Source organism: Cebidichthys violaceus, unplaced genomic scaffold (assembly GCF_023349555.1).
Source record: "Cebidichthys violaceus isolate CVI_PGR_0920_01 unplaced genomic scaffold, fCebVio1.0.p SCAF_90, whole genome shotgun sequence".
NCBI lineage: Eukaryota > Metazoa > Chordata > Actinopteri > Perciformes > Stichaeidae > Cebidichthys > Cebidichthys violaceus.
In genome coordinates, this window is record NW_027176976.1 from 453334 (window position 1) to 466568 (window position 13235).

At 47.6% G+C, this 13235-nt stretch overlaps 2 protein-coding genes across 4 annotated transcripts in view; both read right to left on the reverse strand.

The window, feature by feature from the left end:
- Window positions 1-194: 194 nt before the first annotated feature.
- On the reverse strand, window positions 195-8757 carry man2b1 (mannosidase, alpha, class 2B, member 1). Its single transcript, XM_068704368.1, has 23 exons — window positions 8640-8757; window positions 8193-8295; window positions 7760-7933; window positions 7489-7682; window positions 7186-7318; window positions 6675-6820; window positions 6200-6399; window positions 5917-6037; window positions 5733-5811; window positions 4984-5093; window positions 4793-4900; window positions 4204-4320; window positions 3792-3974; window positions 3161-3258; window positions 2880-3000; window positions 2610-2728; window positions 2009-2110; window positions 1804-1891; window positions 1635-1715; window positions 1298-1522; window positions 1068-1217; window positions 869-971; window positions 195-578 (listed from the first exon to the last, which is right to left on the reverse strand). Exons 1-23 carry the CDS (start codon window positions 8745-8747, stop codon window positions 475-477), a joined length of 2967 nt encoding a protein of 988 aa, XP_068560469.1. The 5' UTR covers window positions 8748-8757; the 3' UTR covers window positions 195-474.
- A 904-nt stretch (window positions 8758-9661) lies between these two features.
- The window catches only part of LOC137867899 (E3 ubiquitin/ISG15 ligase TRIM25-like), an 11277-nt gene continuing 7703 nt past the window's right edge, over window positions 9662-13235 (reverse strand). For 2 of the 3 annotated variants that reach the window (XM_068704363.1, XM_068704361.1), the window contains 2 exons: window positions 13012-13089; window positions 9662-12158 (listed from right to left, as the gene is read on the reverse strand). In XM_068704363.1, coding sequence (XP_068560464.1) covers window positions 11605-12158; window positions 13012-13089 — 632 coding nt within the window. In that variant the 3' untranslated portion in view covers window positions 9662-11604. The remainder of the gene's footprint in view (window positions 12159-13011; window positions 13090-13235) is intronic. The other variant, XM_068704362.1, reaches the window with a different exon arrangement.

Below are 13235 nucleotides of genomic sequence, written 5' to 3' on the forward strand. Positions count from 1 at the left end.
ACCCGCATGCTGACTTTAATTAACAGATGGGAAGCTGTAAATGAACCGACTTCATTTACAGCGTCATTAAAAACTATTCAGGATGCATCCACATAGTAAAACTCTTAATATAAATATGTATTCCTGTCCAGAAGACGAGCAGCAGGATGCTTTTTTAGTGTCGCTGTAACATTAAAGTTCAGGTCCACACAACGTAAGAATGATAAACTTTATTATCAATTGCTTGATCAGTATGAAATCATGTATACACACACACTCGCACACACACACACACACACTGGCAGAAATACACTTATTGCACACGTCAGTAATGGTCAGCACCAGCTTGTTCTGTAAAACGTCTTTAAGGATTCGTGTGATTTGAAGTGCTGGTGCTGAAGAAGAAGGCAGCTTCAGCAAATTCACTACAGACTGCATCAAAAGGAGGAAGACGAGGAAGACGTCTATCCAGCGAGAGAACTAATGGACGGTCGGCTATCTGAGCTGGACCCTGAGCAGGAAGGTTCTGATCTCCATCGGCCTCAGAGTCACCTCCCACGCAGAGGGGTCTCCCAACGTCTTCAGCAGGGGCTTCTCACCTGGGACAGAGACGCAGCGTCACACAGAGTCCAGAAACCCGACTGAACTTCAGTCCTCAGACTAATTAAACCAGCTGTAGAGACTTAACAGGAACGTGACTCATTACGGGGGAAACGGTCTTTACCGTTAAAGACTGTACTGGAGCCGTGATCACCGGCCCGCTAGACTTAAAGACAGTTTCAGTCACTGATGGAGCTCAGCCAGCAGCCAGGCGCTCCATCAGTGACTGGCAGCCAATCAGCAGCAGCTGAACGCGGTTGTGATTGTAAAAACTTTTACTGTCACCTACCCGTCTGTGGCGTCCAGTGAAAACGCTTCATCTCGTCTTTCCACTGATTGGCCGACAGGTTCAGTTCCGACGCGCCCAAAACCTCCAGAGTGGAAAACAGCTTCTACACAGACGGGAAGCAAACGCATCAGATTACTCTACATTCCATTTAAATCTTTGTTTTAAGCTCAATTAAAACCAGAACTCTGCTCGGGCCGACCTGCAGGTTGACGGTGACCTGTCCCGAGTTCCGTCGGCTCTCCCCGCTCTGGAACTGGTGCTCCAGCCTCAGCAGCACCGAGTCCTCGTCCCACTGCGTCAGTGTGAGCAGGTGGACAGCAGGGGGCAGCGCAGCCTGCAGCCCAGAGAACTACAAACACACAGAGAGGAAGACTTGAAGCTCGCAGCATCCTCACCTCACGTTCAACAACTACACCAGCGTACGCTCACCTCCAGCCGAGCGGTCGGGTGCAGGTCTCCGTCGGCGAACGTCAGCGTCGGCTGCAGTACCTCCTGCTGGGCCAGGGGGCGGTGCGCGTCGGCCGCGTCGGCGGGGCGGTCCAGGGAGAGCAGGAGGCGACCCCGGACCACCAGCCCCTCCGGGAAGACGGAGGACGTCTCGTTGAGCGGCTCGCCGACGCCACGGACGTCGTCGTACAACAGCCGGCGGTGGAGCTGAGGGGGGAGGAGGAGGGGGTAAGAGGGAGGGAGTGTGTGTGTGTGTGTGTGTGTGAGTGAGTGAGTGAGTGAGTGAGTGTGAGTGAGTGAGTGAGTGAGAGAGACAGACCATGATCTCCAGAGAGCCGTTGTGGATGCTGCCTCCTCCCTGAGAGCGATCCGTCACCACCGTGAGTTGGTCCACGTCATCCTGGAACACACAGAGGGAGTGAGGAGAGAGGAGAGAGGACGCACGCGGAGCAACAAGGACGTAGGACATATAGAACGTCATTCATCACCTTGATGAAAGCGCGTGAGTTGATGGGATAGTAGTTTCCAGCGATGGGCTCCGACTGCCAAAGCTTCCAAGTGGGCCGGAAATCTTTCCTTCAGGACAAAACGACAGATTCATGAAGTCAAACGTTACTTTTTATTGTTAATTCAATATGAATTCATTCTAGAGTCTTACTGACTAACATCTATTAAAGATTAAGGATTTATTACTTTCTCTGCAGCACTTCTCTGCCGTTTGAGTCGGTGTAGAAATACTCAGAGGTTCTGATGCTGGTGTCCAGACGAGTGATCACCTCCTTCCCCAGGTCGTCACTACAGAGAGAGAAGGAGCATTAAGAATATATATAGATATATATCTATATATATATCTATATATATATATATATATCTATATATATATCTATATATATATCTATATATATATATATATATATAGATATATATCTATATATATATCTATATCTATATATATATATATATATATATATATATATATATATCTATATATATATATATCTATATATATATATATATATATATATATCTATATATATATATCTATATATATATATCTATATATATATATATATATATATATATATATATATATATATATATATATATATATATATATATATATATATATATATATATATATAATATAGATATATCTCTATCTATATAATATCTATCTATCTATATAATATCTATCTATCTATCTATCTATCTATCTATCTATCTATCTATCTATCTATCTATCTATCTATCTATCTATCTATCCATCTATATATACACACACACAGACACTCACTCGATGGGCAGCGGTCCGACGGTCCACTCCAGCTCCAGAGCTCTGCTGTTGTCGTGGAGACGGACCACCTGAGACACCCAGGGGGAGAACCACTGCCTCACCTCCTGCAGCACGGGGGTCTGCAGGAGACAGGGACGCACTGTAACCTCACCCGGGACATTTTCTTAAAAATCATTTTGGCTGCATTAATGCATAGGACATTAACTTTTTTTTCCAACAGAAATATAATATTATTAATAATAATAGTGTTTGTAGTGGAACGATCTGGACCTGAACGATCTCCGTCTTGGCCGTCTTGCTGATGATGAACGGTGTGGAGGAGTTGGGTCTGAAGATGTAGGCCCCCGAAGGCTGGTCACTGACTGAGCTGTTGCCGTCGCTGGCGTTGTACCTGCAACACGCAACATAGAACATAGAACACGCAACATAGAACACGCAACATGTAACATAGAACACGTAAGACACGGTAGAGAAGGTAGAAAAGTCAAAGTAAGAGCTCTGCATTTGATTTTTATTTCAAATGTTTCAAAATATACAATATTTATACTTGCCAGTAGAAGTTCTGCCTGAGCTTTATGGTCTGTTTGGTCTCCAGGTTCGTGAGGCTGCTCAAGAGGCCGGTGTCGGGGTCAAAGGTCACTCGTAGGAACTGGATCACGAGGACACAATATATATTATATATATAAATAAATGTACTTGGTCGTGCACAGAAGAAGGCTTTGAAAAGCATTTTTTAATTTTAAATAGAAATGACACCATTAAAAACAGATAATCGTTGGATTTTTAACTTTCCGACAGTCCTTGAACACATCACATGTGGCGAAAACGCTTCAGTCAGGAAACGAGAGGAAACAAAGTTGTGATATTTCATCAAAATCACTTTATCCTACAAATAAAATAAACCGTTTACTCAAAACAGATTGTGTTAAAACCATTAAATTCTGAGCTCATCAGAGCAACGAGGAACAATGACAGTCACGTGACAGTCACATGACAACACATCTGTGTTCACTTCCTGAAGTTCAGTCAAAGACTCACAGAGAGGAGAAGAGAGGAATAGATTTTAATATTTGTAAAAGAAAGAAGTATGTTGAAATAAAGTCGTAGATCATCGTGGGTTTCCTGCGTGTAAAACGCGATGCAGCACAAAGCCAGTGTGTGAGCGGGCCGTGGGGTTCTGACCTGGTTCTGGATGGCGGCGGGCACGCGGCGCCGCGCGGAGGCCGGAGGAGGCCCGTCCGGAAGCAGGGACACGGAGTAGGTGGTGAAGCCCAGAGGAGGAGCTCGCACCTGGAACACCAGCTCGTTGACGGCGAAGCCCCGGTTTCTCCTCACCGCCGCCGTCTGTGCCGACACCGGAACCACCTGGAGAGGAACGCAGAGGAGGCGCCGTCTGTGTTTTACCAATTTATGCCAGAAAATGCTCTGATCAGAGAAAAGACTCTTTGCAGATTGGAGGCTAATTAGCATCGTCTCCATCATGTGTCCAACAACTGCAGAGCTTGTTGTAGACAGTCTCATACTTGATGCACACACACACACACACACACACACACACACACACACACACACACACACACACACACACACACACCTGACAGTCCACAGATCTTCCTTCAGCATCCGATACTTCGTATGATGATCCATTCACCGGCAGTCTGACCGGCCAAGTGACGGGGCGAGCGAGAGGGTTGTACACATTGACTGAGAACTGAAAGAGAGAGAGAGTCAGAGAGAGCGAGACAGAGTCAGAGAGAGAGAGACAGAGTCAGAGCGAGAGAGTCAGAGCGAGAGTCAGAGAGAGAGAGAGAGTCAGAGAGAGACAGAGCGAGAGAAAGTCAGAGAGAGACGGAGTCAGACAGAGAGAGAGAGAGTCAGAGCGAGAGAGTCAGAGAGAGAGTCAGAGCGAGAGAGAATCAGAGCGAGAGAGAGTCAGAGAGAGACAGAGTCAGACAGAGAGAGAGAGAGTCAGAGCGAGAGAGAGTCAGAGAGAGTCAGAGAGAGAGAGTCAGAGAGAGAGTCAGAGAGAGAGTCAGAGCGAGAGAGAGTCAGAGTCCGAGAGTCCGAGTCAGAGAGAGAGAGTCAGAGCGAGAGAGAGTCAGAGCGAGAGAGAGTCAGAGAGAGAGAATAGTTCAATAACAACACATGACGCTGGACTCTGTCTTTGTCCGTCTTCGTCGTACCTTCTCGCTGGCCTCGGTCAGAGGACACACGCTGATGTTCAGGTTGTCGCAGTAGATTCTCTCTGCAGACGAGCCGCTCAGAGCGGACAGACTGTTACTGACCAACACCTGAGGGACAAAGAGACGAGTCACAACCCACAGAGGACTGGAGCGTTTTGTCCTCTACTGATAATCGAGACGCGATGATCTACCTGACAGCGCTGCCAGCCGTTGGCCAGCCTCCTGGCGTAGTCGTTGGCCACGTGCTGCTTCTCCGTGCCGGACACCGCGTCGTGGTGCTGAGCCACGGCCATGGCCTTCTCTGACGGAGAGAACACACAACACCTACGTCAGTCCGTCCTCCGTCCTCCATCCGGTCTCATTCATTAATATCTATTTATTCAGATATTAACCCTCTGAAGCCCGAAGCAGTTTTCGGGCATTTTCTTTGTTTTGCTTCTGTCACATTTTCCTCTCTGTGGTTTGAATCTAGAAAACCAACATTTGGTTAAGTGTCCACAAATGTTACCAATATTGGAAAGGAATAGAGGCTCTATGTGTAATAAATATTAATCTATTCACACGTTTACAACCTCTCCTCACTGCTCTGCGTTCACTTCCTGAAGTTCAGTTAAAGCTTCACAGATTTTTTGTCACATGACTGTTGGTCTCAGACGAGTCAATCACGGCTTCATAGTTGCGCTGATGAGCTCAGAATTTTATGTTTTTTACAGAATCTGTTTAGAACAAACGGTTTATTTATGGCGAGATTTTAAATGAGACGATGAAATATCAAAATTTTTAAGCTTCGTTTCGGTCGCTTTTTCTGTGGGAAGCGTTTGTCACACGTGATGTGTTCAAGGACCGTCGGAAAGGTGACAATCTCACGATAAAGACTCTTATTGTTTTTGGGGTTCGGAGGGTTAATGTGACCACTACATGAAGACAAACTAAACCTCACTCATGGTCTGGCTGTCGCCCTTTCCGAAGGGTCCGTTCCTGGAGACCGAACCGCCGAGTACCTCCAGCTGGTTACAAGTCTGTGAACAAACAAAGACACAAAGTGACAGAAGATTTAGTTTGTGGTCCACAAAGATGAGTCCTCAGTGTAGTTTGTCCGTCTTCAGAGTGAGCCTTTAAGCCACCTGCAGGTTGCTGTTGCTGATCCTCTCGTAGCGCTTCAGCGCCGGTCGGCTGGTGAAGTAGCCGGTCCAGTAATTGTGAGCGTCGTCCGCGTAGGGGAAGAAATCATCCGTCTTCACAGCCCTGCGTTGAAAAAAAGAGGGGGAATGAAGTCGCGGCAGAAACACACACACACACACACACACACACACACACACACACACACACACACACACACACACACACACACACACACACACACACACACACACACACACACACGATGAATAAAAAGGTTCACCCTACCAGGTGAGGTTGGCTCTGTGCAGCTCCTGCAGGTAGCAGGACGGGGTGGAGTACAGCACGTTGACTGCGGCGCCGCTGGCCTGCTGGGCGTTGACGTAGCGGATCAGCTTGTCCAGGTTCTTGTACCACAGGTTGGCGTTCTCGTACTGGAAGTCTGAGCCCATGGTCATGATGATGTGGTTGGTCTTATACACCTCAGCCTGAGGGTGGGGGGTGGGGGGGGGGGGGGGGGGTGGGGGAGACTTAATGGTTACAAAAGTGTTACATGTTGTGTTTTATGCATATTTCCTTCGTTAGCCGTTAGCGGTGCTGCTAACGTTACTAGCTCTGGCTTTGAAATTAAATAATGACCTGATCGTCTTAGGTCATAATATCTTTCACACATTCACCTACGAGGTGTGTGTGTGTGTGTGGGTGTGTGTGTGTGTGTGTGTGTGTGTGTGTGTGTGTGTGTGTGTGTGTGTGTGTCTGTTACCTGATGTTTGGCGATGGCGAGGAAGCGCCTCACCACGTCGTCAACGTTGTAGTCCTCCAGGTCGGGGTCGTCTCTGATCGGTGGATCGTCACAGGACTGGTCCCAACAGAAGCCCTCGGGAGGGTTGTACCCGTTGGGAAGGATCCCTGTCAGGTGGGTGGTGTGTGTGTGGGGGGTGGGGGTGGGGGGGGCATGAACATGCTGTATTGAAGAAGACTGTAAACTAGAGATTGAGACCATAAACTCATGTTTACAATGTTTACTGAGGGAATAAATCAAGAGAGAAGTAGAGTCATTTTAGACTAGACTTCTATACAACCAGAGGAGTCGCCCCCTGCTGGACACTAGAGAGAATGCAGCTTCAACACAGAACTGGAGGTTGCCTCCTGGTGAGGTCACAGTGGTGAAAACGTAATCCCTCCGTTGCTAGCGTGGATGCATAAAAACACAGTGAACCTGAAGTGCAGCAGCAGCAGCAGCATTTGTGCTCATCTGGTAGTTTTTGTTTTACCGGTGAAGAGGTCAGCCACGGGGGGTTCGAGGCTCTCGGAAGCCCTCCACAGAAGCTCCTGCTCCCGAGCACTCATCCTGCGAGCCCGGTCCTGGTAGTCCAGACGACCGAAGAAGAAGCCGTCGTAGCCCATCTGAGGAAAAACACACCCGGGAAACATTCAGTTAAAGAGATAATAAATCAAGAGAGATGTAGAGTCATTGTCTCATAGACTTCTATGCAACCAGAGGAGTCGCCCCCTGGTGGACACTAGAGAGAATGCAGCTTTAAGACACTCGAACGGTTTCCTTCAAGACGAACTACCTGAGCGAACATGGAGGCGTGTTCCCGGGCGTGGCCGAAGGGGTCGATGTGCCAGGCGACGCGGGGGCGACCGCAAGGCCCAAACGTCTCGTTGAGGAACCTCAGGCCCATGGTCATCTGGTCAATGACGGCGCTGTAGTGGGTGGTGGCCTCGTCGCTCATGCACCAGCCGCCGTTCACGAACTCCAGACGGCCTGGAGGAAGGGGGGGGGGTTTAGGTTGTGGTTCTGAAAGCCTTCCAGTGTAGGTGCACGGCGTCAGGTTGACGGACCTTCATTGACCAGCTGTTTGACCGTCTGCTGCATGATGGAGCTCTGCTGTTTCCACCAGCGGTAGAAGAACGCCGTCTCCACGTAGATGAACCTCCTGTCGGGGTTCTTCAGCAGCTGATCCACCACGGAGTCCAGAATATACTGGACCCCCGCATGCTGGATGTCGTTACGGTCTACACACACACACACACACACACACACACACACACACACACACACACACACACACACACACACAGGTCATGAACACAAGACGATCACCTGTAGAACACGCGACCGCTCTCTATTAAAAAACAAATAAAAAGACATGTGATGCTGAAACAAAAGAGCGGGTCGCACTAAAACTATAAAACTCTTATTACAGTGTGTGTGTGTGTGTGTGTGTGTGTGTGTGTGTGTGTGTGTGTGTGTGTGTGTGTGTCTCAGACTGACCTCCATAGTAGTACTGGTCCACAGTCTTGAGCCAGCCGACGTCGTCGTGTGTGTGAGGGACCAGGTGGACATTCAGCATGTTGGGCTTGGTGGCATGACATGACTGCACGCACGCGCACACACACACACACACACACACACACACACACACACACACACACACACACACACACACACGCACGCACACAAATACACACTAAGGACACATCTACAGAGCAATAAACTACTACTACTACTACTCTCGTTAGGGAAGGCACACAGTACGAAGATAAATATTAAGAATAAAAAAGGATAAATTCATATTATTTCAGTTTATAGTTTATTATTGTGAAATAAGTTCCTCATAGAAAAATCCCCCCGGATGACAGAAACTGAAAGTGAGCTTTTTGTCGTCGTTAAACATCTGAAACAACCCCACGAGGCGGCGGGCGCGTGGACTTATCTCACCTCGTATCCGCAGGTTAGTTTGTCTTCTTCTTGGCCGAGAGGGAAGCCCGAAGCCCCGCAGAGGAGGACCAGCAGAGCGACGGACAGCTGCAGCGACCCGGCCGCCATGTTGGAAGAAAAAAAAAAATGAACCGCGAATCATGTGACATCTGTTTATGTTCACTGTGGTCACATGATGACACTACATGAAGAAGCGCGAAGTATTTTTTCCCTCAGTTCAGACTCAAAGGCACCACCAGGAAAACAAACAAAAAAACAACCCTGAGGCAAACGAGTATTATGAGAATCTCATGATAATTAATTAACTAGTAATCGTCAGGCAGACATGATTTATCTCAGTTTCTCAAAAATGTGAGATAGTGAAAAGACAAACACTAACAAACATCGCGTTTTCACTTTACCCGAAGGCCAGTACGTGGAACCGTACATGCACACATATAAACATATATACATATATACATGGATAGACGCCACAACTTCAATTTAGTGCATAACAAAGAAAAAAAAACATGGGCTGTACCTAAGAAGTGGACGTAGTCATCGTGACATCACCTACTGACGTTTTTGAACCCTTGAGTTCAGCAATTTCAGCGTCGCCATCTTGGATTACGGCCGTCGCCATGTTGTCGTTTTTACAGCCAATTAATGGAAGTGACCATATTTAGACTGAGGAGGAGTGACGTAGAGACGTCGTATACGTCTCTGGTAGAGACCTGTCAATCACTGTGTAGTCCCGCCCCGAAATCATCCCCTGCTTTCTGGTCTGTTTGACTCTAAATGTTCCATAATGTACTAAATGAACATCATGCTGTATTGAAGAAGACTGTAAACTAGAGATTGAGACCATAAACTCATGTTTACAATGTTTACTGAGGGAATAAATCAAGAGAGAAGTAGAGTCATTTTAGACTAGACTTCTATACAACCAGAGGAGTCGCCCCCTGGTGGACACTAGAGAGAATGCAGCTTTAAGACTTTGTGTACTGATGCTTCCCATCACAATACAAAGAAGACTCAGAACCCCCTTTGGATCGGTTTATTGCGAGTCAAGATGGAGTGAACGCATCTTGGAAAAAGGCAGCACTCAGACAATTACAACATACTTTACACTCACTTTAAGGAACCGAAGCACAGATGGAGAAAATGCTACAAGAGAAAACTTTACAGACAGTTCATGTTGAAGCGCTACAGCTTGTGGAATAAAGCACTTCATGGCAAAAAGAAAATGTCGTTTCCAGAATTGCTTGTATGGAATTGTATCTTTTAGGTTTTGTGTAGTACATTTTTTATTGTTTTGCTGCTTTTTATAAGACGCATGTGAAGATGTCGGCCATTTTATCTGACCAGAGGATTGTTTCTGCTGCTTACATTCCTCATAATGACAACAAATGATCCTTGAATCCTTGAACATTCCCTCGAAAAACTGTTTCACAAAGTTCATAATTGGATTGAATGCACCCGTGTGGTTGTGTTGTGTCTCTGGAATTTTAAAATAGTTGTTCCTCAGTTAGACCGTTGGTTCAAAAGGCCTCTAAACGTCTGGAATAGCACCACTCAAAAAACTACAAATCGGGCAAAGCAAACGGCCATCCCATAATCAAAACAGAACCTGCGGCTACAGGACGGCGTCCGTTCAGATGGAAGCGAGGAAATCGACCAGCGACGCGAGAGGAACCTTTAAAACGCTACAATCAAAGAGGAGACGGGTAAATGTTCAAGTTCTTCTTCTGATGCACCGACGCCAACCGTTTAAAGTCACATTTATTCAAAGCTAACCTTAGACTGAATGGATAATATGATGTTATAATGAGACTGGACTTCATTAGATATGACATAATGATGGGATTGGATTTGAAAAGCATGCAAAGTCCCCAGACCGTGTGGTTTTCCTGACGCAGCATCAGCAGAGTGGAGAGATAATGATTTAAAATATGTAATCATCTATTGTTAGTTACATACTGACACAGATATGATAGTCCTTGTAAAAACAATTCAAAACAGACATTTTAAATTGGGACTGAAGACCTGCGGTGTGAGTGTTAAAGGAATAATTCCACATTTTGGGAAGAACGCGTCGCCTTCATCGGTCCAGTATGTGCACACGTTGCTCTCCATGAACTTACAAAGAAATATAAATAACTGCTCCAATCATAACTTACAGTAAAGACGGAGACGCTCGCCGGCCAGCTGGTTAGCTTAGCTTAGCGCAAAGACTGACAACGGGGGGAAACGGCTAGCCTAGCTAACACGTCATATCTCATTTCTATAATCCGATAGGAAGGCGGAGTTTGTTACGTTTGGTGCAGAAAGTAAAGTCGTAATCGGTCTTCTCTGCAAGAAAGCATATTTCCCAGATCTTAAACGTCTCCTTAAATTCATGGTGTTCTACTCTAAAGACCTGCACAAAAAAAACGAAAAATGACCTCAATAAACACGGACCTCCGCTACAACCTGGCCTTTGATTGGTCTAAATCTCCTGCAGGCGACAGGTCCACCATGACACAGTGGGTGAGGTCTCCCTGGTCCCACGGCAGCGAGGATGAATCAGAAAACTAAAACCTACTGCTGTCCATGTTCAAGTAGTCGCAGGAACTAAATGTTCAGCTTAAGGAGCAGAATAAAAAACGATTTTTCAATGTAGAAAAAAAATAAAACCAGGTTTGAATACTCTTCAGAACCTTTGTGTTGTTGATTCAGATCCCCCACATACTGGTTAATTGGCAAATTAAATATTTTGTATTTTTCGGGTTTTAAACCATAAAAAAAACGTGTTTTTCTAAGTGTTTTACAACTGAAGGGAAATATTTTAGATAATGCAAAAAGACGGTTTGATTCCTTATTGTAATGGTTCATCCTGATGTCGTTGCTTCTTCACCGGCAACCTCTTCAGCAACATTGTTTTCCCGTGGATGTTCTCAAACAGCCCTTTTCCTGCGGTAGTTCGATTAGAGGGTCCCGGATGAGGTTAGGTTGGGTTCCCATTGCCGCCGTCGTGGGGGCAGATGAGCAGCGTGGAGTCCAGGTCCAGGCGGAAGGCCGGGTACAGCGGCTGAGAGAACGGGCAGCGGAAGGTGTGCAGGAGCACCACGCTGTCCGACACGCTGTAGAAGGACAGCGCCCCTTTCTGGCGCTCCAGGAACACGGCGATGCGGGGGCAAGGTGGCGCGGCCACCGTGGTCTTGCGGTTGTCGTGCCAGGCGGCGTACCCGGCGTGCGTGCACCTCAGCCGCCAGGAGTTGTCGTTGCGCCCCAGCAGGCAGGGTTTCCCGCCGCCCTTGCGTCCGATGCCTCGGTAGGTGACGCCGATGTCGACCCAGCCGCCGCCCCGCCACTCCACCTCCCAGTAGCTGGCGCCGCCGAACTGGCCCTCCCTGCACAGGACCTGGGCAACGGAGTCGAAGCGCTGGTGGACCGGGGGGTAGGACTGGGGCTCCTCGCCGCAGTGGGCACCCTGGGGGCCCTCCAGGAGAACCAGAGTGGGGTGGGCCGTATCGGGGTCCAAGGAAAGACGACAGGAACCTGGAGGAGAGGAAACCGGAAGAGGCAGCAATTTAAAAAAAAACAACATTCTGCAGAACAGAAGCCATGCAAATTGGCTATCCAGAGCTTTGTGAACTAGTCATCGTCATGAGTGACGGCACCATGGGTGGATTATGAGACAATGGGCCCCTGAGTCTCTCTGAAGTCTCTTTGATTCTATTTGTAGTTGCTTTGTGGTTGTTTTGCCCCTTTTCATAGTAGTTTTGAGTCTCTTTGTGGTCATTTTGAGTCTCTTCCTGGCCGCTATGCGTCTCTTTTGAGTTAAATTGCATTTGTGTTTCCTTCACTTGTGTCTTTTCCTTGTGTCTCTGCCTCCCCCGGTGGGAGGGACGGAAAGGAAGACTTTGGATGCACCGTTTGAGCGCCGGGCCCCCCCCCCCCCCCCCCCCCCCCCCGACACTTTGGTAATCCATCCGCGGTTGTTACAAATGACACGCATAACCGTAATCCTTCTCTGAACGAGTCAATTATTAAGGCCTAACAAGGTGATGCTAAGCTGTCTGCCGGCTTGTTTCTGTCATACATACAGTATGAACGGCCATCCATCATGGATGAGGATCCACACTGGGCTCTCACATTACTCCACAGGACAACATGTTGTAACCTCTAAGCACGGAGAGAAGAGAAAAAGGACGGAAAAGAGGGGAGGACGGAGTGTCAAAGACAGAGAGAGAGAGAGAGAGAGCGAGAGAGAGAGAGAGAGAGAGAGAGAGAGAGAGAGAGAGAGAGAGAGAGATGGGGAATGACATGCAAGGACGGTCACCGGACAGGAAGAGGAGAGACGCACAGAGGAAGGAGAGACATCCGACTCGAGACAGACATGGCTACTTACACCTGAGGAAAGCCGCCCGCATCCTCTGATCGGCCGGCTGCAGAGACAACGAGGACAGAGGGAAGGACACGGGCACTGCTGATAGGAGACAACGAGACAGAAAGAGGACAGAGACGCTTGTATTCAACACGTTTGGAATGGAATAAAATGACTTTATGACGTCAGAACGGGACGGAACAAGCACAGTAACATTCAGAGAACGCGGAGGAATAACTCTGATTAGG

What these genes read in the sequence shown, in the direction of transcription:
- man2b1 (XM_068704368.1), bottom strand. Translation starts at nt 8,747, where the DNA reads ATGGCGGCCGGGTCGCTGCAGCTGTCCGTCGCTCTGCTGGTCCTCCTC. An exon ending in ACGCCTCCATGTTCGCTCAG is followed by an intron (nt 7,319 to 7,488) that starts GTAGTTCGTCTT and finishes GTTTTTCCTCAG; the next exon opens with ATGGGCTACGACGGCTTCTT. An exon ending in TCGCCATCGCCAAACATCAG is followed by an intron (nt 6,400 to 6,674) that starts GTAACAGACACA and finishes CCCCACCCTCAG; the next exon opens with GCTGAGGTGTATAAGACCAA.